Consider the following 22,993-nt stretch of genomic DNA (forward strand, 5'->3'; position numbering starts at 1 on the left):
GACTCAAGACAATCTAACTTTTCATTTTTAAATCATTTGTAAACATTTCAAAAAACAATCCCAGTGACAAAAAAAACCTCAAATGTAATCCATTTTAAATTCAGGCAGTAACACTAAATGTGGAAAAAGTCAAGGGGTGTGAATACTTTTCTGAATGCACTTACAGGCCAATATGGCGCAGCCCTTTTACACCCACACAGTACCCCCTGGTGGTTGTTGCAGACACAGGATTTGCACTTTTTGTACACATCCGATTTAACCCCATGATTATCATAGAGTTGGTTTTACATGACACTGTATGATTTAAGTCAGATGTGTTAAATCCACAAAATACAATGACCAAAATAATTAAAATGTACTAAATTTAATAATCCATAAAAGCTGGAACATCATTTGACAAAAACACAAGAAGCATTATTAAAGTTGGTTTAGTATATATTTCAGCTTCAAGAGACAGAAATTAATCCTTCCCCCCCATATTTCTTCTATAAAATACCCTTTCTCAAACATTATTATGCAAAAAATGGCATTAGAATATATTACGGGAACTATGAAATCCCAGTGACTGAGTATAAAATTAAGTCACAGAGATATTTGCAGAAGAGAAAGTCCATGGACTTAAGCGAAACCAAAATACATATGGTCCACTATTGACATGACTGGCATGGGGAAATGGGTGTACGGCTATAAAAAAAGTTGTTACTTCCACTTGAAAGTTCTTACTACACTTAATACCAGATGTGATCATGCTGTCTGCAGATATTTATACTCATACAACTAAAGTCAACTTCCATGTCTTCAAATATGATATATTGCAAAGATGTAAAATACTGAAGTATTTTTTTCCCTTCGTAGGTAATCGTTTTTAAACTCTCAAAAAAGGAGCAGGGGGCTCTCGGTTGGCCAGACCATTGACATTTCCATTTCAGAGACTTTCAGAGAGTTTATGGTGGTTCAGCATGTGGGAAATGAAGATTGTCCTTCAGGGCTCACTGATGTCAGATCAGAGAAGTCTGAGTGAGATAGACACCAGTCTTCTCTCTCCTTGTGTCCTGCCTTGATATCTTGATACTAGCGAATCAGCAGGCGTCTGTTTGTGTCGTCACCGTTTATGGCTGATGGGGGAGGCGGGGCTGTCAGAATGCTGGCACGGTCCAATCTGGGCAACAGTTCTTCATTACAGCATTCTATAGGCAGAGAGAGGATTAATGCAGTACATAAAACTTTCGATTTCATTCAAGGAAATGTCCTATACTATATCACCTAGCAAGTGATATTTATCTGCCCTATATACTGGTCACCTTAATAATGGAACACTAGTCACTTTAATAATGTTTAAATACTGCTTTACTCATTTCATATGTATATACTTTATTCTATTCGACTGTATTTTTGTCAATGCCACTCCGACATTGCTCATCCTAATATTTATATACTTAATTCCATTCTTTTACTTTAAGATGTGTGTATTGTTGTGAATTGTTAGATACTACAGTACTGTTGAAGCTAGGAACACAAGCATTTCACTACACCCGCAATAAAATCAGCTAAGTGTGTGTGACCAATAAAATGTGATTTGATGTGCTGCCCTCTCCTGGCCAGTTGGTGCAGTGCATATTTCTGCTTTTCATTCAAATCTAGTTTTACATGCCCCGAACACAACAGGTGTAGACTTTACAGTGAAATGCTTAGTTGCCTGCCCTTTCCCAACAATGCAGAGTTAAAAAGCGAGAAATTTGCTAAATAAAAAAGGAAATAACAATAACGAGGCTATATAGTCCATTAGGCGTGGAGGCAAGGCAAGCTTGGTAAAGAAGCTGGGCCAGGTGTTAGTGAGTAGAGGGACATGGAGACAACTGCCCTAATCGTTCAGAACTGAAGGGACCAGAGAGGAACAGGAAATACAGCAGATGTTCCCCAAGCCCATCAGAGACATTACCATATTGCTCACTCCAATCCAATTCCTTCAGACTTAAACACCTACGGGTAGGTATGGATAACTGTAGGGGTTGTTTTCAGACCAGCCTGAGAGCTACGGGGCCTGACACCGCCCTCCCAGCTCGGCTGTTCTACCCCAGCCTGGCAGCTCCTGTAGTCTGAACAGTGGGTCTGTAATCCCGTTAGTGCCAGTCCAGTGCTCTTGGCGGCGTGGCCAGCCGAGGACAGAGGGGACAGACACTGCCTGGGGGCTGCTGGACTGGCTGGGACCCCTCACTGTGGGACTGAACAACAAATGAAACACAGTCTACAGTTACTGTAGCATAGTCCCAGACCTTTCTGCTTTGACGACTACCCTACAAACTGGATAAAGACTGAGCAATATGGACACAGTCACACCAGGCTACCAGCAGATGTAGCCGTTTCCTTCCAGCTCTAATGACAGGAAGCAGTCAACTCTCCATGAATGCTCTCAGGCCATATCAACTCCATCAATGACAAGACAATGTACTGCCAGAGTTGTAATAATAAAGCGTGTATAAACTACTGATCAAACAAATCCCAAACTGTGTGTCCGTATCGTGAGTTGAGAAGGGGTTTGTGCTCTGCAGCAAGGCCGGAGGCGTACCAGTCAGGGTATTAGAGGAGCGTGTTAGTTACCTACTCACCTGGCTCAGAGCTGCTGCAGGGTGGAGGGGACCTTTAGAGCAGGACACAGTTTGATTTCTTTTTCGCCTTCTTCTTTTCCACAGGTGTTTTACTATTTATCTGTCTGACCAAGTCGTAGAAGATCTGCAGGGCAATACCATTGTTTAGTGCTTTGACACATTAAAAAGCCCAATCTAGCCATATAAATCCAGTCCTTTAGCATCATCGGTCAGCAATTTGATTATAAGTACTCACGTCGAGGACGTTGATCTTTGACTTTGCGGAGGACTCTAAAAAGGCACAGTGGTTCCACTGTCTGGCCAGGTTCTGACCCTGCTCCTTGCCCACCACCCGCTCATCCTCCAGATCACACTTATTACCCACCAGGATCATAGGCACCTGGGAGAGGAGAGAACAGGGATGAGACAGAGACAAGAGAACGGGATAACATCAAAATGTTACTAAAGCATTTCACTGGGACCAGATGAAAAACACATGGATGTGTGTGTCTGTGTGTGTCTGTGTGTGTGAGAAAGAGTCTCTTTCAGACACATCCTGACAGTTTGTTCTGGCTGTCTAGGGAGGTAGGTAAAAGCGGAAACTATGACAACCCCACCCACGCAGGATAGAAATCAGCTTCCTGCCTGCTTCTCTGTGTTTACATTGCATTCCATGCTCCAGCTGCTGCATAGAATGATACCATGGCAGGCTGTGTGTGTGTGTGTGTGTGTGTGTGTGTGTGTGTGTGTGTGTGTGTGTGTGTGTGTGTATGTATGTATATATATATAACGGTTTGGGTCTCACGGTGCGTCCTTTTCAGATGGTGAAGCATTGCACCTGTACTATCATTACTGTACCTCATTTTCACCTCACAAAGTTGCCATTTCCTTCTCATTTAACTTCTCAAAGTGTTGCCATACAGGACTTCACTGCTGTCGCTTGCCTTTCTCTGCCATTTTCCCAACTGCTAATGACGATGACGTAGTAGAGGAGAGTCAATTCCAAAATAATGGATTCCTCGAATCCTTGCACGTCGACTCCCGGTGTCGACTCCCATTCGTGTCAAGATGACTCCTAATATTCAGTATTTTTGGAATGAAGAGACTGATTATGTTCTTTGAAGTACGGCACCTAAACACTTGCATCTTTCATAGCGAGCTAGCGAGGAACAGAGAGGGGGAGAGTATAGGCAGGTCAGCCACCAGGCAGGCAGACAGACAGAAAGAACCGTGCACTAGGCCTATCAGCAATCAAAGGCTGTACCTCGCAATTCCTTGGCTTGGAATGTCTCGCAACTTCAGTAAAGCTGGGGCTGTCATCAATGAACAGTCTAGGATACTGAGATGAGGGAGATGCAACACTTGGCTGTCACCCAGTCACACACAGTATCTGCGCATGTGTACAGGTTTGCTTCATGCTGTTCACAGCATGGTAGCCAGGGCACCAAAACAGTGGAGAAGTTGAGCCTCGCACTTTAACGCTCTTAGTTGTTTCGGAAACTGACCCACTGTTTACTTTCTGCATCTACGTAAAAAAATTGAAATATAATTGGTTAGGGGTTTTTCTTAACATTAAGAATCCCAATTTCGTTTAAAACTTCACACCTCTACTAGAAGAAGCAGCTCTGCGTAGAAGTTGCTATATATAAGCATAGGTCTAGGTTCAGTTTTTCGTTCTCAGATCCTAACTTTAAGCATTAGAGGAGCAGTTGTTGCAGAAATGCAAGAACAGCATTTGGGGGCAACTTCACCCTTTCTCAGGGTGGTATAAAGTGCCCTCTCCCACAGGGCTGTAGGCCAGAGGACAGGAAGCAGATGTTTGGACTTGCTCCATAGAGGTAGCGCTGAAGTTTCAAATCCAAACAAACCCTCAGACTGGGCTGTTGAGCGACGGTTTCCCTAGAGTCCGAGTGGAGCCTAAGGTACGCATTTCCAGGCTAGCAAATGCCAGAGAGGGAGGAATGTAGCTGAAGAATGTCCCCAGTCAGCAGCATGGAGACAGGCACGTTAAGCTGGCCTTGTCCAAGACCCACACTGAGACGTACACATGGAGAAATCACAAGTCAGGTATTAGCCTACTACTCCAGCTGAACAGACGAGGGCTTAGACAGCAGGAGTCACAAGATCTCTTACATAAGTAAGTATTGTGACCAAAGGAAATACAAATGAGAGAAGAGCCTTCACTGGTCCCATCACGTCATTCACCACCTTATGAGACTGGTTTAAATGTTAGGAAATGGCCTGTGGTGTCCAGGTTCATTGTAGTGGCCAGGTTTGCACTGGTCAATTATCTACTGATTAAAACACTTGCAATTGCATTTTGATAAATCGTATGGTTACATTGTATCACATTTAGCCTTTAACAAATCCTACCAAGACTCCTCAAAGCTTATTATAGTGGGACATCTAAGCACCTATTTCAGAGCCTTGCTGTGTTCTGTTTTGTAGCTTGTGTCTTCTCTGTGGACAAAGTGTCTGTAATCGAGTCGGCATAGACCATGAGCCCTCAGTGTCTCCACATTCTCCAACCCTGTGGTAGTAAATGGTGTGTGGCATTCCCATCAAGCACTTGGAGCAGCACTGGACTCACTATGCACAAACTCAACCAAGAATCCATCGAGAGAGAGAGAGCGAAAAAAAGAAAAAAAAACAGAAAGCATTTCCGTTGGTCATGCATTCCTGCAAGTGGCAATGAAGGATTAAAGAGTCTTAAAAAAAGCTTTAAATGCAACTGAAAGCAATTAACAACTTATCTGATAGAACGGCCTGTGAGGCATTGATATTAGTCAAACATTTATTGCGGTTTCCCCCCCAAAAAAGTCAAATTGACTACAAAGTGTAAATAGGAGAATTTTGGTCATAAAGTCAGTCTCGTCCAAAACAGAGGTTTGTAAGTGAGACTTACTTGAGGGTTGGGTTTTGATTGCAACAATGCTCACTTTCCCACTAACACAGGATACACAACTCTATCCAATCCTACCACAGAACACTTAGACAGTGAAACAGACTTGGTCCCAGTTTTCCGATGGAACTTAGGCTTGCAAAGGTTTTAATGATGCATCTTTCCTACAACGTCCGAAGATGTAACACGCTTTTCCCAAAAGCTCACAGAGAGAACTGTCGCTATGTGCGTTGTTGGAGCATGTGTCGATACTGATAGGATCGGGGGAAAGAGACAGCACTTCTTTCGGATCAGCTTTCTCAATTCAAATCTTACCTTAGAATAACTTCACAATACTGACGATGGATATATTACCACCAATATGGCTGCAAATATTGAGGCAGCTTATTCTAAATCTGCCTTGTCACCGATTTGGCACGTCATTGCACACATGACAAATTAGACAGTAGCGAAATATAACTACATTTATTGAACATGAAATATATTTCAATTAGAATAAAATTGACCTATAGCATACTGTAAACTTTTCATATTTTAATGCTGTCGTATCGGTTTTCATTTGAAGCATCTTTTTATTCAGCGCCTTAAGAAAGTATTCACACCCCTTAACTTTTTACACATTTTGTTTTGTTAGACGGAATTTAAAAATGTATTAAATTGAGATTGTCGTCGTCGTCACTGGAACTACACACAATACTCATTAATGTCAACACGGAACAATGTTTCTCAAAACTTTTACAATTGAATTAAAAATGAAAAGCTGAAATGTCTTGAGTAAATAAGTATTCAACCCCTTTATTATGGCAAGCCTAAATAAGTTCAGGAGTAAAAATGTGCTTAACAAGTAACATAATAAGGTGTATGGACTCACTGTGTGCAATAATAGTGTTTAACATTATTTTTTAAATGACTACCTTCTCTTCTACTCCACACACATCTGTAAGGTCCCTTAGTCGAGCAGTGAATTTCAAACACAGATTCAAACACAAAGACCAGGGAGGTTTTTCCAATGCCTCACAAAGAATGGCACCTATTGGTAGATGAGTAAATAAAAAAAGCAGACATTGAATATCCCTTTGAGCATGGTGAAGTTATTAATTACACTTTGGATGGTGTATCAACACACCCAGTCACTACAAAGACACACGTGCCCTTCCTAAGTCAGTTGCCGGAGAGGAAGGAAACCGCACAGGTGACTTTAAAACAGAGTTTAATGACTGTGAAAGGAGAAAACTGAAGATGGATCAACATTGTAGTTACTACAAAATACTAACCTAATTGACAGATTGAAAAGCAGGAAGCCTGTACAAAATATTCCAAAACACACATCCAGTTTGCAACAAGGCACTAAAGTAATACTGCTAAAAATGTGGCAAAGCAATTCACTTTTTGTCCTGATACAAAGTGTTGTTTGGGGCAAACCAATATATCACATTACTGAGAACCGCGCTCCATGTTTTGAAGCAAAGTGGTGGCTGCATCACGTTATGCGTATGCTTGTAATCATTAATGACTGGGAAGTTTTTCAGGATAAAGTTTGGGGTCACTTACAGATTTGCTTGTTTTTGAAAGAAAAGCAAATTTGTCCATTAAAATAACATCAAATTGACCAGAAATACAGTGTAGACATTGTTAATGTTGTAAATGACTATTGTAGCTAGAAACGGCTCATTATCAGGCCCACTTTCAGCAACCATCACTTCTGTGTTCCAATGGCATGTTGTGTTAGCTAATCTAAGTTTAGAATTTTAAAAGGCTAATTGAGCATTAGAAAACATTTTTGCAATTATGTTAGCACAGCTGAAAACTGTTGTGCTAATTAAAGAAGCAATATAACTGGCCTCCTTTAGGCTAGTTGAGTATCTGGAGCATCAGCATTTGTGGGTTCAATTACAGGCTCAAAATGGCCAGAAACAAAGACCTTTCTTCTGAAACACAGTCTATTCTTGTTCTGAGAAATGAAGGCTATTCCATGCGAGAAATTGCCAAGAAACTGAAGATCCTGTACAACGCTGTGTACTACTCCCGTCACAGAACAACGCAAACTGCTCTAACCAGAATAGAAAGAGTTGGAGGCTCCGGTGCACAACTGAGCAAGAGGACAAGTACATTAGAGTGTCTAGTTTGAGAAACAGGCCTCACAAGTCCTCAACTGGCAGCTTCATTAAATAGTACCCGCAAAACACCCGTCTCAACATCAACAATGAAGAAGAGACTCCGGGATGCTGGCCTTCTAGGCAGAGTTGCAAAGAAAAAGCCATATCAGACTGGCCAATAGTCAACTTTGTAGTCAACTTCGTTCTGAAGTTATAGGAGGTCATAGCGATGGATAAACAATGTTAATGCGAGTGTAGCGAAATGCTTGCGCTTCAAGTTCCGACAGTGCAGAAATATCTAACATTTAATCTAACAATTCCCCAACAACTATCTAATACACACACATCTAAACGGGTGAATGAGAATATGTACATGTAAGTATATGGATGGGCAATGGCCGAGCGGCATAGGCAAGGTGCAACAGATGGTATAAAATACAGTATATACAGTTGAAGTCAGAAGTTTACATACACTTAGGTTGCAGTCATTAAAACTCGTTTTTCAACCTACCACAAATTTCTTGTTAACAAACTATAGTTTTGGCAAGTTGGTTAGGACATCTACATTGTGCATGACAAGTAATTTTTCCAACAATTGTTTACAGACAGATTATTTATATTTCACTATCACAATTCCACTGGGTCAGAAGTTTACATACACTAAGTTGACTGTGCCTTTAAACAGCTTGGAAAATTCCAGCAAATGATGTCATGGCTTTAGAAGCTTCTGATAGGCTAATTGACATCATTTGAGTCAATTGGGGGGGGGGGGGATACCTGTGGATGTATTTCAAGGCCTACCTTCTAACCCAGTGCCTCTTTGCTTGACATCATGGGAAAATCAAAAGAAATCAGCCAAGACCTCAGAAAAACCACGCAGCTGTCATACCGCTCAGGAAGGAGACGTGTTCTGTCTCCTAGAGATGAACGTACTGTGGAGCGAAAAGTGCAAATCAATCCCAGAACAACAGCAAAGGACCTTGTAAAGATGCTGGAGGAAACCGGTACAAAAGTATATATATATATATATATATATATCTCCACAGTAAAACAAGTCTTATATCGACATAACTTGAAAGGCCGCTCAGCAAGGATGAAGCCACTGCTGCAAAACCACCATAAAAAAAAGCCAGACTACAGTTTGCAACTCTGGTCTGATGAAACAAAAATAGAACTGTTTGGCCATAATGACCATCGTTATCTTTGGAGGAAAAATGGGGATGCTTGCAAGCCAAAGAACACCATCCCAACCGTGAAGCACGGGGGTGGCAGCATCATGTTGTGGGGGTGATTTGCTGCAGGAGGGACTGGTGCACTTCACAAAATAGATGGCATCATGAGGTAGGGAAATTATGTGGATATATTGAAGCAACATCTCAAGACATCAGTCTGGAAGTTAAAGCTTGGTCGCAAATGGGTCTTCCAAATGGACAATGACCCCAAGCATACTTCCAGAGTTGTGGCAAAATAGCTTAAGGACAACAAAGTCAAGGTATTGGAGTGGCCATCACAAAGCCCTGACCTCAATCCTATAGAAAATATGTGGGCAGAACTGAAAAAGCGTGTGCGAGCAAGGAGGCCTACAAACCTGACTCAGTTACACCAGCTCTTGTCAGGAGCAATAGGCCAAAATTCACCCAACTTATTGTGGGAAGCTTGTGGAAGGCTACCCGAAACGTTTGACCCAAGTTAAGTAATTGAAAGGCAATGCTACCAAATACTAACTGAGTGTATGTAAACTTCTGACCCACTGGGAACGTGATGAAAGAAATAAAAGCTGAAATAAGTCATTATCTCTACTATTATTCTGACATTTCACACTCTTAAAATGTACATTTCAATTTTAGTAATTTAGCAGACGCTCTTATCCAGAGCGACTTACAGTAGTGAGTGCATACATTTCATAAATTTTTTATTTTTTTGTATTGGCCCCCCGTGGGAATCGAACCCACAACCCTGGCATTGCACACACCATGCTCTACCAACTGAGCCACAGGGAAGGCCAAAATAAAAATAAAGTGGTGATCCTAACTGACCTAAGACAGGGAATTTTTACTAGGATTAAATGTCAGGAATTGCGAAAAACTGAGTTTAAATGTAGTTGGCTAAGGTGTATGTAAACTTCCGACTTGTACTGTACATGTGATATGAGTAATGTAAGATATGTAAACATTATTAAAGTGGCATTATTTAGAGTGCATTGTATAAAGTGTCGAGTTATCCATTTATTAAAGTGGCCAGTGATTGGCTCTCAATGTAGGCAGCAGCCTCTCTGAGTTAGTGATAGCTGTTTTTCAGTCTCTGTCCCAGCTTTTATGCACCTGTACTGACCTCGCCTTCTGGATGGTAGCGGTGTGAACAGGCAGTGGCTCGGGTGGTTGATGTCCTACATCAGGTGCTGTAGGTGTCATGGAGGGCAGGTAGTTGGCCCCCGGTGATGCGTTGTGCAGACCGCACCACCCTCTGGAGAGCCTTGTGGTTGAGGGCGGTGCAGTTGCCATACCAGGCTGTGATACAGCCTGACAGGATGCTCTCGATTGTGCATCAGTAAAAGTTTGTCAGGGTTTTGGGTGACAAGCAACATTTCTTCAGCCTCATGAGGTTGAAGAGGTGCTGTTGCGCCTTCTTCACCACACTGTCTGTGTTAGTGGACCATTTCAGTTTGTCTGTGATGTGTATGCCGAGGAACTTAACTTTCCACTTTCTCCACTGCTGTCCCTTTGATGTGGATGGGGGGGTGCTCCCTCTGCTGTTTCCTGAAGTCCATGATCATCTCCTTTGTTTTGTTGACGTTGTGTGAGAGGTTGTTTCTGACACCACACTCCAAATGCTCTCACCTCCTCCCTGTATGCTGTCTCGTCGTTGTTGGTAATCAAGCCTACAAGTTTGTAGACGACACAACAGTAGATGATTGAGTTGGAGGTGTGCATGGCCACAGGGAGTACAGGAGGGGGCTGAGCACGCACCCTTGTGGGGCCCCAGTGTTGAGAGTCAGCGAAGTGGAGATGTTGTTTCCTACCTTCACCACCTGGGGTGGCCCGTCAGAAAGTCCAAGACCCAATTGCACAGGGCAGGGTTGAGGCCCAGGGCCTCCAGCTTGATGATGAGCTTGAAGGGTATATTGGTGTTGAATGCTGAGCTGTAGACAATGAACAGCATTCTTACATAGGTATTCCTCTTATCCAGATGGGATAGGGCAGTATGATGGCGATTGCGTCAGGTCGTCTTTGAGGACGCGGCTGGGCCAGCAGCCTTGCGAGGGTTAACACGTTTAAAATGTTTTACTCACGTCAACCATGGAGAAGGGGGGGGGGGGGGTCCTTGTTAGCGGGCCGCGACAGTGGCACAGTATTATCCTCAAAGCGGCAAATAAGGTGTTTAGTTTGTCTGGAAGCGTGACGTCGGTGTCCGTGACGGGGTTGGATTTCTTTTTGTAGTCCGTAATTTCCAGTAGACCCTGCCACATGTGTCTTGTAGAACTTAGATATTCTACGAGTGGTCTGAAGCAGGTGTTAGATTATGAGCGTTTTCAAGTGCAACGTTAAAAAACGCTGCCTTTAAAAAACACAAATCCCTTTAAAAAAAGGCCTGTGTGGCATCGATACAAGTCAGAAACAGCGATTTGTGTAAATGTTGACTACAAAATGTAAATAGGACAATTGGTCATAAAGCCAGTCTCATCTAAAACTAACTTCGGAACATCATGCGTCACAATGGGTAAATGAAGGTTGGGTTTTGATTTGACGATGTCCATTTGTCCACTAACATAGGGCAAACAGCTGCTGTGAGAGCGCAGACCTGCCCAGCAGCTCCGACTGTTTACATAAGACATGTCGCACATTTTTTTACTTGAGAAACACAGCACCAAACACCTCAGTTAGGTAGAAAATTGCACTACTAAAACAGTAAACTTCCTTGTCAAAATTACAGATTTCTTGAGTCATCTTAGATTCATCCTGGGGATTTTGAGGAAGTGAATTAGGCTTCCGCGTCTACAGTGTCATATGGAGGACAATCCAAATGGGAATCGATCAGCAAACACACCAAGACTGAAATCAGTTTTTTCCCTAATGAGCAATATTAGAAAGTGGCTCTTTAAGTGGCTCAGTGGCTCTTTAATAATGCTGTTTCCCAAAAAGATCTCGGAGATTTAACGATGCGAAGATTCTAGCGATGAACTTAGTCTTAAGACGCTTTAGAGAAAACAGGCCCTGCCCAGCGGATTGGAATTATTATTTTTTTTTACTTGATAAATACTGCACTAAACACCTTAGGTAGATGTACAATTGTGTGAATAAAACCTTGTAAAAAATGTCAATTTATTACAGATTCCTTGAGTTATGTTGGATTCATTCTGACTAGTTTGAGGAAGTCATACTGGCTTTGTTCCTATGGTCTCATGTGGGACAAACATCAGTAACTGCCACATCGAACCACACCCCCAAGGCCAGACCACACGGAACAGCAAGCCAGGGGGGAAACAAAGCCTCAAGCCAGGGGGGAAACAAAGCCTCAAGCCAGACCACAAGGAACAGCAAGCCAGGGGGGAAACAAAGCCTCGGGCCAGACCACACGGAACAGCAAGCCAGGGGGGAAACAAAGCCTCGGGCCAGACCACACGGAACAGCAAGCCAGGGGGGAAACAAAGCCTCGGGCCAGACCACAAGGTATAGCAAGCCAGGGGGGAAACAAAGCCTCAGGCCAGACCACAAGGTACAGCAAGCCAGGGGGGAAACAAAGCCTCGGGCCAGACCACAAGGTACAGCAAGCCAGGGGGGAAACAAAGCCTCGGGCCAGACCACAAGGTACAGCAAGCCAGGGGGGAAACAAAGCCTCGGGCCAGACCACAAGGTACAGCAAGCCAGGGGGGAAACAAAGCCTCGGGCCAGACCACAAGGTACAGCAAGCCAGGGGGGGAAACAAAGCCTTGGGCCAGACCACACAGAACAGCAAGCCAGGGGGGAAACAAAGCCTCGGGCCAGACCACACGGAACAGCAAGCCAGGGGGGAAACAATTCCTCAGGCAAGACCACAAGGTACAGCAAGCCAGGGGGGAAACAAAGCCTCGGGCCAGACCACACAGAACAGCAAGTCAGGGGAGAAACAAAGCCTCGGGCCAGACCACACAGAACAGCAAGCCAGGGGAGAAACAAAGCCTCGGGCCAGACCACACGGAACAGCAAGCCAGGGGGGAAACAAAGCCTCGGGCCAGACCACACGGAACAAACAGCAAGCCAGGGGGGAAACAAAGCCTCGGGCCAGACCACAAGGTACTGCAAGCCAGGGGGGAAACAAAGCCTCGGGACAAACCACAAGGTACAGCAAGCCAGGGGGGAAACAAAGCCTCCGGCCAGACCACAAGGTACTGCAAGCCAGGGGGGAAACAAAGCCTCGGGCCAGACCACACAGAACAGCAAGCCAGGGGGAAACAAAGAGCAAAAGGCAATGAAAAGAGTCAATCACAACAAAGTCCAGGGACCCTATTGGCACACACAAAGTTTAGTCCCGCCCCCAGAGGGAGAGAGGGAACAGGAAAGAGAGAGAGGAAAAGAGAGAGCAAGAGAGGAAAGGGATTCTACAGATCACCAAAAAAGGGCATCCTCCTCCTGAGAGAGTATCTGTTGAGGCCAGTTCTCTCACTATGCTACTCCAAACACAAGGAGGTAATACCAAGACATGGGACTGTGGTTAATGTGGAGGGGTTGCAATAATAATTGTATTACATTTCCTTTTCTCATTCTTTCTGTATGAGCTCAGTTGTGATTACACCGCAAAGACTAGTTCATGGGAAAATGGTATATCGTGCTGTGGCAACTATACTGGTTGGTTTTAACTAGCGGCAGGAGTTTTTACTGATCATCTGGCCTGATTAGGAATAAAGCTAGGTACTTGTTATAAACCAAGGGGAACACTGGGTGATATGCTACGTCATCTCCTGTAGATACTCACATCTTCTGTGTCCTTGACTCTCAAGATCTGTTCCCTCAGGTCTTGCAGGTCGTTGAACGTGGACTGTGCTGTGATGGAGTATACCAGCGCAAAACCCTGTCCGTTCTTCATGTACAGATCTCTCATGGCAGTGAACTGCTCCTGTAGGACGGACAGACACACCATAAGCTCCGCCCTGTCTTTATAGTTCAACACGTCTCTAGCCTCCTCTCAAAGCCTCTTCATTTCACCATAAGTGATGCCTTTCTATAAATTAATTTATCAGCTGCTGATAATTTTATCTAGTCTTGGAAGTTCTGAGAAATTATTAATAAAAACACAGACTGAGAAAAAGTAACTTACTGTGCCGGCTGTGTCAAGGATTTCAAGCATGCACTGCTGTCCATCTACTTCCACTTGCTGCAGAGGAGAAGAAAATACAATATTAGAGGAGGTACAGAGAAAGCACAACACAACATGTTTTTGACGCACAGACCAGCTGCTAGCAATCAGCTTATTCCTGGCCCTTCCTCCCTTACGGGACACATACCTTTCTGTAGGAGTCTTCTATTGTTGGGTCGTACTTTTCCACAAAGATTCCCTGCACAAACTGGACTGTCTGTAAGAGAGGACACGGGCCACAACAAGTCAGATCAACAAATCACAACCCATCACTAGCGCAGGAATATGCAATCATGATGCTGTGGATCTTCAGGCCTAGATTTGAATTACCCTGGCTTGTGCTTTTATTTACTTATTTAACCTTTATTTAACCAGGCAAGTCAGTTAACTTCTCTAGGGTAGGGGGCAGTATTTTGACGTCCGGATGAAAGGCGTGCCCAAATTAAACTGCCTGCTACTCAGGCTCAGAAGGTAGGATATGCATATTATTAGTAGATCTGGATAGAAAACACACTGACGTTTCTAAAACTGTTTGAATGATGTCTGTGAGTATAACAGAACTCATATGGCAGGCAAAAACCTGAGAAAAATCCAACCAGGAAGTGTGGAAATCTGAGGTTTGTAGTTTAAGTGATTCCCTATCCAGTATACAGTGACTTAGGGTTCATTTTGCACTTCCTAAGGTTTCCACTAGATGTCAACAGTCTTTAGAACGTTGTTTCATGCTTCTACTGTGAATATGGAGCAAACAAGAGGGCCTGGAAGTTGATGAGTGAGAAAGTTACATGAGCTCAGAGGCGCGCACTCACGTGAGAGTTAGCTGTGTTCCTTTTCTTTTCTGAAGACATTGGAATTGTCCGGTTGGAATATTACTGAAGATTTATGTTAAAAACGTCCTAAAGATTGATGCTATACATCGTTTGACATATTTCTACAAACGTAAATATAACTTTTTTTGACTTTTCGTCGTGACATTTTCGTGCGCTTCCTGCATTTGGAGTAGTGGACTGAACGCATGAACAGGTATTTGGACATAAATGGACTTTATCGAACAAAAACAAACATTGATTGTGGACCTGGGATACCTGGGAGTGCATTCTGATGAAGATCATCAAAGGTAAGTGAATATTTATAATATTATTTCGGAGTTTTGTTGACTCCACAAAATGGCGGGTTTGGTTTCGTGTCTGAACGCTGTACTCAGATTATTGAAATTTGCTTTCGCCGTAAAGCTTTTTTGAAATCTGACACAGCGGTTGCATTAAGGAGAAGTGTATATATATATAATTCTTTAAATAACTGTTGAATATTTTATCAACGTTTATGATGAGTATTTCTGTAAATTGATGTGCTCATTCACCGGAAGTTTTGGGAGGCAAAACATTTCTGAACATTACACACCAATGTATAATGGGTTTTTTGGATATAAATATGAACTTTATCGAGCAAAACATACATTTATTGTGTAACATGAAGTCCTATGAGTGCCATCTGATGAAGATCAAAGGTTAGTGATTAATTTTAGCTGTATTTCTGGTTTTTGTGACACCTCTCCTTGCTTGGAAAATGGCTGTGTGGTTTTTCTTGTTTAAGTGCTGTCCTAACATAATCTAATGTTATGCTTTCGCCGTAAAGCCTTTTTGAAATCGGACAATGTGGTTGGATTAACGAGAAGTGCATCTTTAAAATGGGATATAATAGTATGTTTGAGAAATTTGAATTATGAGATATGTGTTGTTAGCGTGCCACATACCCCAGAGAGGTTAAGAACAAATTCTTATTTACAATGACGGCCTGACCCCGGCCAAACCCGGACGACGCTGGGCCAATTGTGCGCCGCCCTATGGGACTCCCAATCACGGCCGGATGTGGTACAGCCTGGATTAGAACCAAGGACTGTAGTGACGCCTCTTGCACTGAGATGCAGTGCCTTAGACCTCTGCGCCACTTGGGAGCTAGTTGTGCTAGTTGGTACACAAATAAAAAACAGACAGCTGGACTGAGCACTAAGCAGACAGCTTTATGCTGTCACCCAGACTCACATCTGTTTAGCTATAGCACACAGTGGGTTTTCAAAAGACCATAGAGTTAAGTCTGCTTTATGCTTTCTTTTTTACCAAGGAAAATCTGGTATCGTTGTATCGCGGCAACAGTAGCAGGAACAGAGTGGTCGGGGCCAGAGTAAAATACTCACCAGAGCGGACTTGCCCACGCCTCCCGAGCCTAGCACCACTAGCTTGTATTCACGCATGGCGGGATCTCTTCACGGGACAGCCCAACAGTCTGCACAGACAAGAGAAAAAGACAGAAAAGTATTGTAAAACAGAGTTTTCCCCAGTAAGATCGTAGGCGTTGGTTTTAGTATGGTTGGGACAAGTAGCAACATAACAATGGGAACATCCATTAGTGGAGCTCCAGGGCGGAGGTGGTGAGGAGTATATGACCCCAGATGACCCCACCCTTTAGCTAACACAAACCAGCTGTGGGTGTGAATGGAGATGCTTGGGTTTTAGGCCGCCTGCTCCTATGACACAACCATCTGGCCGTTATGCATGCAGGCAGCACACCCCGTAAGATTCAGTTTATGAATACAGTAACTGAAATCCATTGCCGTACGTCACATGGGCTTGACAACTGGGTCTATATGCAGGCCTATATTTCTGCTAAAGTAAAGCGAAGAGGCTAGCTGGCAAAATCTGTTGGCAGATAGCCTAGCAGTTAGAGCGTTGGGCCATTAACTGAAAGGCTGCTAGTTTGAATCCCGAGCTAACAAGGTGAAAAATCTTTAGTTCTGCCCTTTAGCAAGGCACTTAACCGCCCACAACAGCAGCTCCCCGGGCATCCAACGTGACAGCCCCTGCACCTCTCCAATTCAGAGGGGTTGGGTTAAAAGCGAAAGTTAAGTTTCGGTTGGGCCTTGTGTGCGCAAGATGATAATAATAAATGAATACTTTATTATTGTCAATGTAGAAGCACAACACCACCCATCTGGGTTGCTCCTCGTGGTTTCTTTTGACAGCACAAGCCCTCTAGGACTAAACACTGAGGGGAGGGGAGCTCCTTGACCTTCAGCACCCGTCTCATTGGATATGCAACCAATCATTTAAGGATATACTAAATCCTCCTCACCCTACAGGAGGTACGTTCTTTGGGGGGGGGGGGGGGAGCAAGGGAAAGCGCACACACCTACGCTCAGAAGAAACAGTCTACCCGTCAGTGGAGTTTCTGTTCCACACATTGTAGTCCTCATGAGCCATGCGAAAACTGTAATCCTTATAAAAGCAGAGGGGGACAGAGACTTAGCTATTAGGATTATTATCGCTGAGGCATGCTGAAGATGTGGATTTAATGTCACTGGTAGCGTAATACACTTTTCAGTTCAAATGACGTGTGAAAAACTGTCAACTAACACTAGGCCTACTTTCAAATAGATGTGACCAAATCGAATAAAATTTCATTCGTCACATGCGCCGAATACAACAGGTGTAGACCTTAACGTGAAATGCTTACATGCCCTTAACCAACAATGCAGTTAAGAAAAACAAGTGTTAAGAAAATATAAACTAAATAAATTACAGTAAAAAAACAACAATAATGAGGCTATATACTGGGGGTACCGGTACCGAGTCAATGTGCGGGGGTAAAGGTTAGTCGAGGTAATATGTACATGTAGGTAGGGGTAAAGTCACTATGCATAGATAATCATAAGAAAGTCTGCTCCAGTACTGATGCTTCCTGACTCCACTCCCAGCTTTCATACTGGGACGACCTACTGACTCCACTCCCAGCTTTCATACTGGGACGACCTACTGACTCCACTCCCAGCTTTCATACTGGGACGACCTACTGACTGCACTCCCAGCTTTCATACTGGGACGACCTACTGACTCCACTCCCAGCTTTCATACTGGGACGACCTACTGACTCCACTCCCAGCTTTCATACTGGGACGACCTACTGACTGCACTCCCAGCTTTCATACTGGGACGACCTACTGACTGCACTCCCAGCTTTCATACTGGGACGACCTACTGACTGCGCTCCCAGCTTTCATACTGGGACGACCTACTGACTGCACTCCCAGCTTTCATACTGGGACGACCTACTGACTCCACTCCCAGCTTTCATACTGGGACGACCTACTGACTCCACTCCCAGCTTTCATACTGGGACGACCTACTGACTCCACTCCCAGCTTTCATACTGGGACGACCTACTGACTCCACTCCCAGCTTCCATACTGGGACGACCTACTGACTCCACTCCCAGCTTTCATACTGGGACGACCTACTGACTGCACTCCCAGCTTTCATACTGGGACGACCTACTGACTGCACTCCCAGCTTTCATACTGGGACGACCTACTGACTCCACTCCCAGCTTCCATACTGGGACGACCTACTGACTCCACTCCCAGCTTCCATACTGGGACGACCTACTGACTCCACTCCCAGCTTCCATACTGGGACGACCTACTGACTCCACTCCCAGCTTCCATACTGGGACGACCTACTGACTCCACTCCCAGCTTCCATACTGGGACGACCTACTGACTCCACTCCCAGCTTCCATACTGGGACGACCTACTGACTCCACTCCCAGCTTCCATACTGGGACGACCTACTGACTCCACTCCCAGCTTCCATACTGGGACGACCTACTGACTCCACTCCCAGCTTCCATACTGGGACGACCTACTGACTCCACTCCCAGCTTCCATACTGGGACGACCTACTGAAGTCCCTCAACTGCATACACGTGCACTGCAGGCCATGTAAGGACATCTATTTAACAACCTCAATCTCTCACTCTCTACTCGTCCTCAATATAATCGCTCATCACAAAACAAATAGCCTAAAGATCACAGGTGGTTGGTGGCACCTTAATTAGGGAGAACTGACTGGTGGTAATGACTGGAGCGGAATAGGTGGAATGGTATCAAATACATCAAACACATGGCCTCCATGCCATTCACGCTGTTCCAGACATCATTATGAGCCGTCATCCCCTCAGCAGCTTCCACTGCTTAACAGTCTTTCCCCTCACAGTAACTAAGAAATAAGGAGAGTGAGCCACACACCACAAACATGCTGAAACCATGACATCACCAACATATAACTCACTCTATGGACAGAGGTACGTCTCCATGTAAGGCTTAAACTGGGAAGACGAGTTGCACAGACAATGTCTTAGCCATGTCACAAATTAGTCAAAACAGTATACAGATTATTGGTGGACACAATCCAAATTTCATTAATAGCCACACTGTAGTAGTAGATAGGTACTCTGACATTTAGCCTAGACTTCAGCAGGCTATTTGGAGTGGGGGGGATTTCCTATGATGTCGCTGGTAATCCAGTGACAATGAGAGTGAAGCTGTCACTGCGCCTGACTCAGCAGCACACTGACTGGCAGGTTCCTCTTTCTCTCCAGACCAGCAGAAACCACACTCCTATAATTTGAGGCACCACTTTGCACTTACATAGCAAGTATCTGTTCATTACACTCCCCTCTTACCCTCTGCTAGCAAAGGTAGCACTGAATACAGTTGGAGTCAGAAGAATTATGGTCAACCACTTGTGGTTCAGGAATTAATGGTGCTAAAGAATGGGCAAAATCTACAAACTGATATTATTCAAATTGCCACGATAAGGTCACGTCTTCCATTATTACTCATTCAAACAACTTCACCCTGAAATCCCCCTACTAAGATGTCAGGAAATTACAGAAAAATACCCCACAGTCAGCAGCAGCCAGAGAGACAAAAATCACAAGGTTAGATGAGCAGAGAATTTATCCTATTATGAGCTAGTTTTTATTTGCACAATTCCATACTGGCACTTTGTTTTTGACAAGAGAAGAGTCCCATGGTAATCCTGTGAAAAATGGGATTAGCATAAATTAACATTGAAACATTTGTCTGAAGCGTTAGCCCAGATGTCCTTCTCTGTCGTCTCGGCTACATTCTAATGTGGTGACTATCTTCTGGCTCACAGCAAGTCATTAATTGAATTTAAACCAAATCTGCAACAACTGTTGGAAGTAAACGTTGTGAGTTGAGTCAGAGGGTCTAAGCAAACTGCTGATGCAATCACTGACTGAGTGAAACTGCCAGTTGAAACTACCACAACTCAAAAACCACATGGAAATTTGACATATTTGTACATCACTGGTTAGAGGACAACCTGTAGAACACAGTCAGCTACATTTAGATACAGAGATCCTCAAAACTGAGAGAGAAATGCAACACTCTTGTCATTCACTCATCGATTATCAAGTTGAAATCAATTGTTTGAGAGGGGGAGATGAGGTTGTATGTCCTGTTAAAACTATCACATCTCCGGCCTCCCGAGTGGCGTAGCGGTCTAAGGCATAGCATCGCAGTGCTTGAGGCGTCACTACAGACCCAGGATCGATCCCAGGCTGTGTCACAACCGGCCGTGACCGTGAGTCCCATAGGGCTGCGCACAATTGGCCCAGGGTCGTCCGGGTTAGCGGAGTAAAAGTAGCCTATACATTGAATTATTTTCTAATTAATCTGTACTTAACATGATAGTAAATCAAGTAAACGTACAGATTTATTCAATATTTACACATTTCTCCCTAGTTTAACCATTTAGAGATGTTGAAATAATGCGCTCTAGAAAGAGTTTTCCAAAGGGACCGTGCAGCAGCCCATTCATTAACTTCCCTACTGTAATCCCTTCCAGTGACACACATCTAGCTGTTTTACAGCAGCGAGTATCTTGGCTACATCAGGAGAACCAACAGACATCCACATGTCAACCTAAACATAATTGTTATGATGCTATGATCTGGCCTCTTGCACCGTGGTCAGTTAACATCCCATGAGCGGACAAACAGATAACTAACAAGTCAAGTACTACAGACTAACAATCAACAACTAACAAGGTAATTTCTCTAGCTAGCGTCAACTGTTCGCAAGTCAAACTAACGGTAGCTAACTATTTAGAATAAACTTGATTAACTCAAATTAATACATAACGAACGTTAGCTATACATACGGTAACTAGCAAGCACACTTGTATCGTAGCCTTCAAGTAGGTCTAAAACGAATTCAAAATACAAATGCCAGCTAATGTTACCTAACTAGCTTAGTAATAGCTTGCTAGTACGCTAATAGTTAGCAAACTAGCAGGCGAATGATGACTGGTCGACGCTTCACGAGTTAACGTAGCTAACTGTAGCTCCCTGCATTCCTGTGCCTCTGTACACAATACAAAATATAGTACACATCTTTGGATAAAGTTATTATATTTTAAATAGCTAACAAACGTGTAATGTATCTTATCTAGTAACATATGTTTTCCACAACCCTATAGTTAGCTAGCTACTGACTGTTAGCTACCTGCCCTTCCGCCTGGCCTTGACTAAAATGGGAGTGCACTGCATACAGCTTCTAGTGGGCGTTTAAATTCCTCATCTCAGTAGCTAAATGCAGCATATTCACTGACAATGTGTCATGTTTTTCTTTCTAACTTACATAAAATTGTTGCACCGACATTTTTTACGCAGGTGGCTTTTTTACGGCCAAATAAAGTAAGCCTTTTTACTCTCACCGTTTCTCGCTCCACTCCGCCAGTCTGTGTATATCCAAAGACGTTGGATAAATGAAGATGGCTCACTCAGGCCATTTACCATAGGAAAAAAATGTGTCAGTTCCTGTCTACTTAAAGGGGTGTCTCTTCCATAGAAACCAACGTGTACTTGCTGTCATTGACTTCCATTGAAACAATAAATGAGAAAGTGGGATGTCTCGCTTCCTTTTGCGTCTCTGATATCCCCGGTCCGGCCCTGGTGCGCAGGAGACGTCATTCCTATCTATTTCTCGGTTTTCTTATAATGGAAATGTGAAATGTTGCACGTGTTCCGTTTGTGGTAGCAGTGTATGTGCCATATAAGGAACAAAAACGTATCTTTTTTTATAATCAACATGGCCCCTTGGCCCATGACAGTCCCTGGCAAACCCAATCAGTAAACTCGGCAAAAAGCATTTAAGCAAATATGTCAACCTTATTATCAAACCATCTCTGTTAATTGACCCTCCTTTGACTTCCTCCTCACAGACTGGGTCACCGCACCTATGTAACTGACTGTGTGAACCAAGCTCGTTTTGAACATTGACAATAGAGTCAAATTGGTGCAAGAGGCACACCCACACATTGTGTGCAGATGCATGTTAAACGTTTTTGAGAGAATGGAGATGGCATGTGACAACGGTGACTGACAACTTTCCATAATGCTCCTCCAAGAACAGAAACATTTTTTTCCAACTGTTATTGGGCTGCATTGCCTTTACAGAACCCCATTTCAGATTTCCTGTAGCTGAGGACAGGTTTGTGTTTTGTGTAAATGAAGGAAGAAAAATGCTCACATGAGTTAGTCTCCAACAACCCCTGGCAGTCAATGTTCACTGAAAAGAAAACTGTGAGACATGGGCAACTCTTTCAGGATATCTAGTGTATACTGCCCTCTAGAGGGTGACATGTTTTAGGTTTTATGGTTTTATGCCTTGAGAGTTCTCCAGGCTGAGATAGCAGTCTCTTGAATAACATAAGCAACACAACACCAAAGCAAATGGTGTAAAAAATACATACTGAGGTTACATAAGATCAAGTGGTATGGTGAGGGTGGCCACCACCTGGTATTGAAAACTTAGATGAAAAGCTAGATGATAGCGGACTATATTGCCACTCCTATTTGTCATATCTTTAATCTGAGTCCTGGAGGGAAGCAAAAGTCATTCTGCTACCTAAGAATGGTAAAGCACCCTTTACCTTTGTTTGACCAGATACAATACCATTTCACTGTAAACAAATTAACAACAGACTTTCAGGGTTGCTAACAAAGAAAGGGCACTCAACATGTACTGCACTGACACAAATGGCTGATGATTGGTTGGAATAAATTGATATTAAGAAGATTTTGGGAGCTGTACTGTTAGATTTCAGTGCAGCCTTTGATATTATTGACCATAACCTGTTATTGAAAAAACGTACAGTATGTGTTATGGCTTTTCAACCTCTGCCATATCATGGATTCAGAGCTATCTATCTAAT

General features: G+C 43.6%; 1 protein-coding gene across 2 annotated transcripts; it reads right to left on the reverse strand.

The window, feature by feature from the left end:
• Positions 1–348: 348 nt before the first annotated feature.
• On the reverse strand, positions 349–21,630 carry LOC115207441 (ras-related protein Rap-1A-like). 2 transcript variants are annotated; one of them, XM_029774514.1, is made up of 8 exons: positions 21,494–21,630; positions 16,108–16,196; positions 14,062–14,130; positions 13,875–13,931; positions 13,533–13,673; positions 2,842–2,985; positions 2,607–2,730; positions 349–1,187 (listed from the first exon to the last, which is right to left on the reverse strand). In XM_029774514.1, exons 2-7 carry the CDS (start codon positions 16,162–16,164, stop codon positions 2,641–2,643), a joined length of 558 nt encoding a protein of 185 aa, XP_029630374.1. In that variant the 5' UTR covers positions 16,165–16,196; positions 21,494–21,630; the 3' UTR covers positions 349–1,187; positions 2,607–2,640. The 2 variants fall into 2 exon arrangements, with proteins under 2 accessions (XP_029630374.1, XP_029630375.1); XM_029774515.1 differs by having other exon boundaries at positions 2,599–2,730.
• Between the last annotated feature and the right edge of the window lie 1,363 nt (positions 21,631–22,993).

Source organism: Salmo trutta, chromosome 14 (assembly GCF_901001165.1).
Source record: "Salmo trutta chromosome 14, fSalTru1.1, whole genome shotgun sequence".
NCBI classification, from domain to species: Eukaryota; Metazoa; Chordata; class Actinopteri; order Salmoniformes; family Salmonidae; genus Salmo; species Salmo trutta.

What these genes read in the sequence shown, in the direction of transcription:
- LOC115207441 (XM_029774514.1), bottom strand. Translation starts at nt 16,164, where the DNA reads ATGCGTGAATACAAGCTAGTGGTGCTAGGCTCGGGAGGCGTGGGCAAG. An exon ending in GCGTGGGCAAGTCCGCTCTG is followed by an intron (nt 14,131 to 16,107) that starts GTGAGTATTTTA and finishes CCTCTCTTACAG; the next exon opens with ACAGTCCAGTTTGTGCAGGG. An exon ending in GAGTCAAGGACACAGAAGAT is followed by an intron (nt 2,986 to 13,532) that starts GTGAGTATCTAC and finishes CTCCTCTCCCAG; the next exon opens with GTGCCTATGATCCTGGTGGG.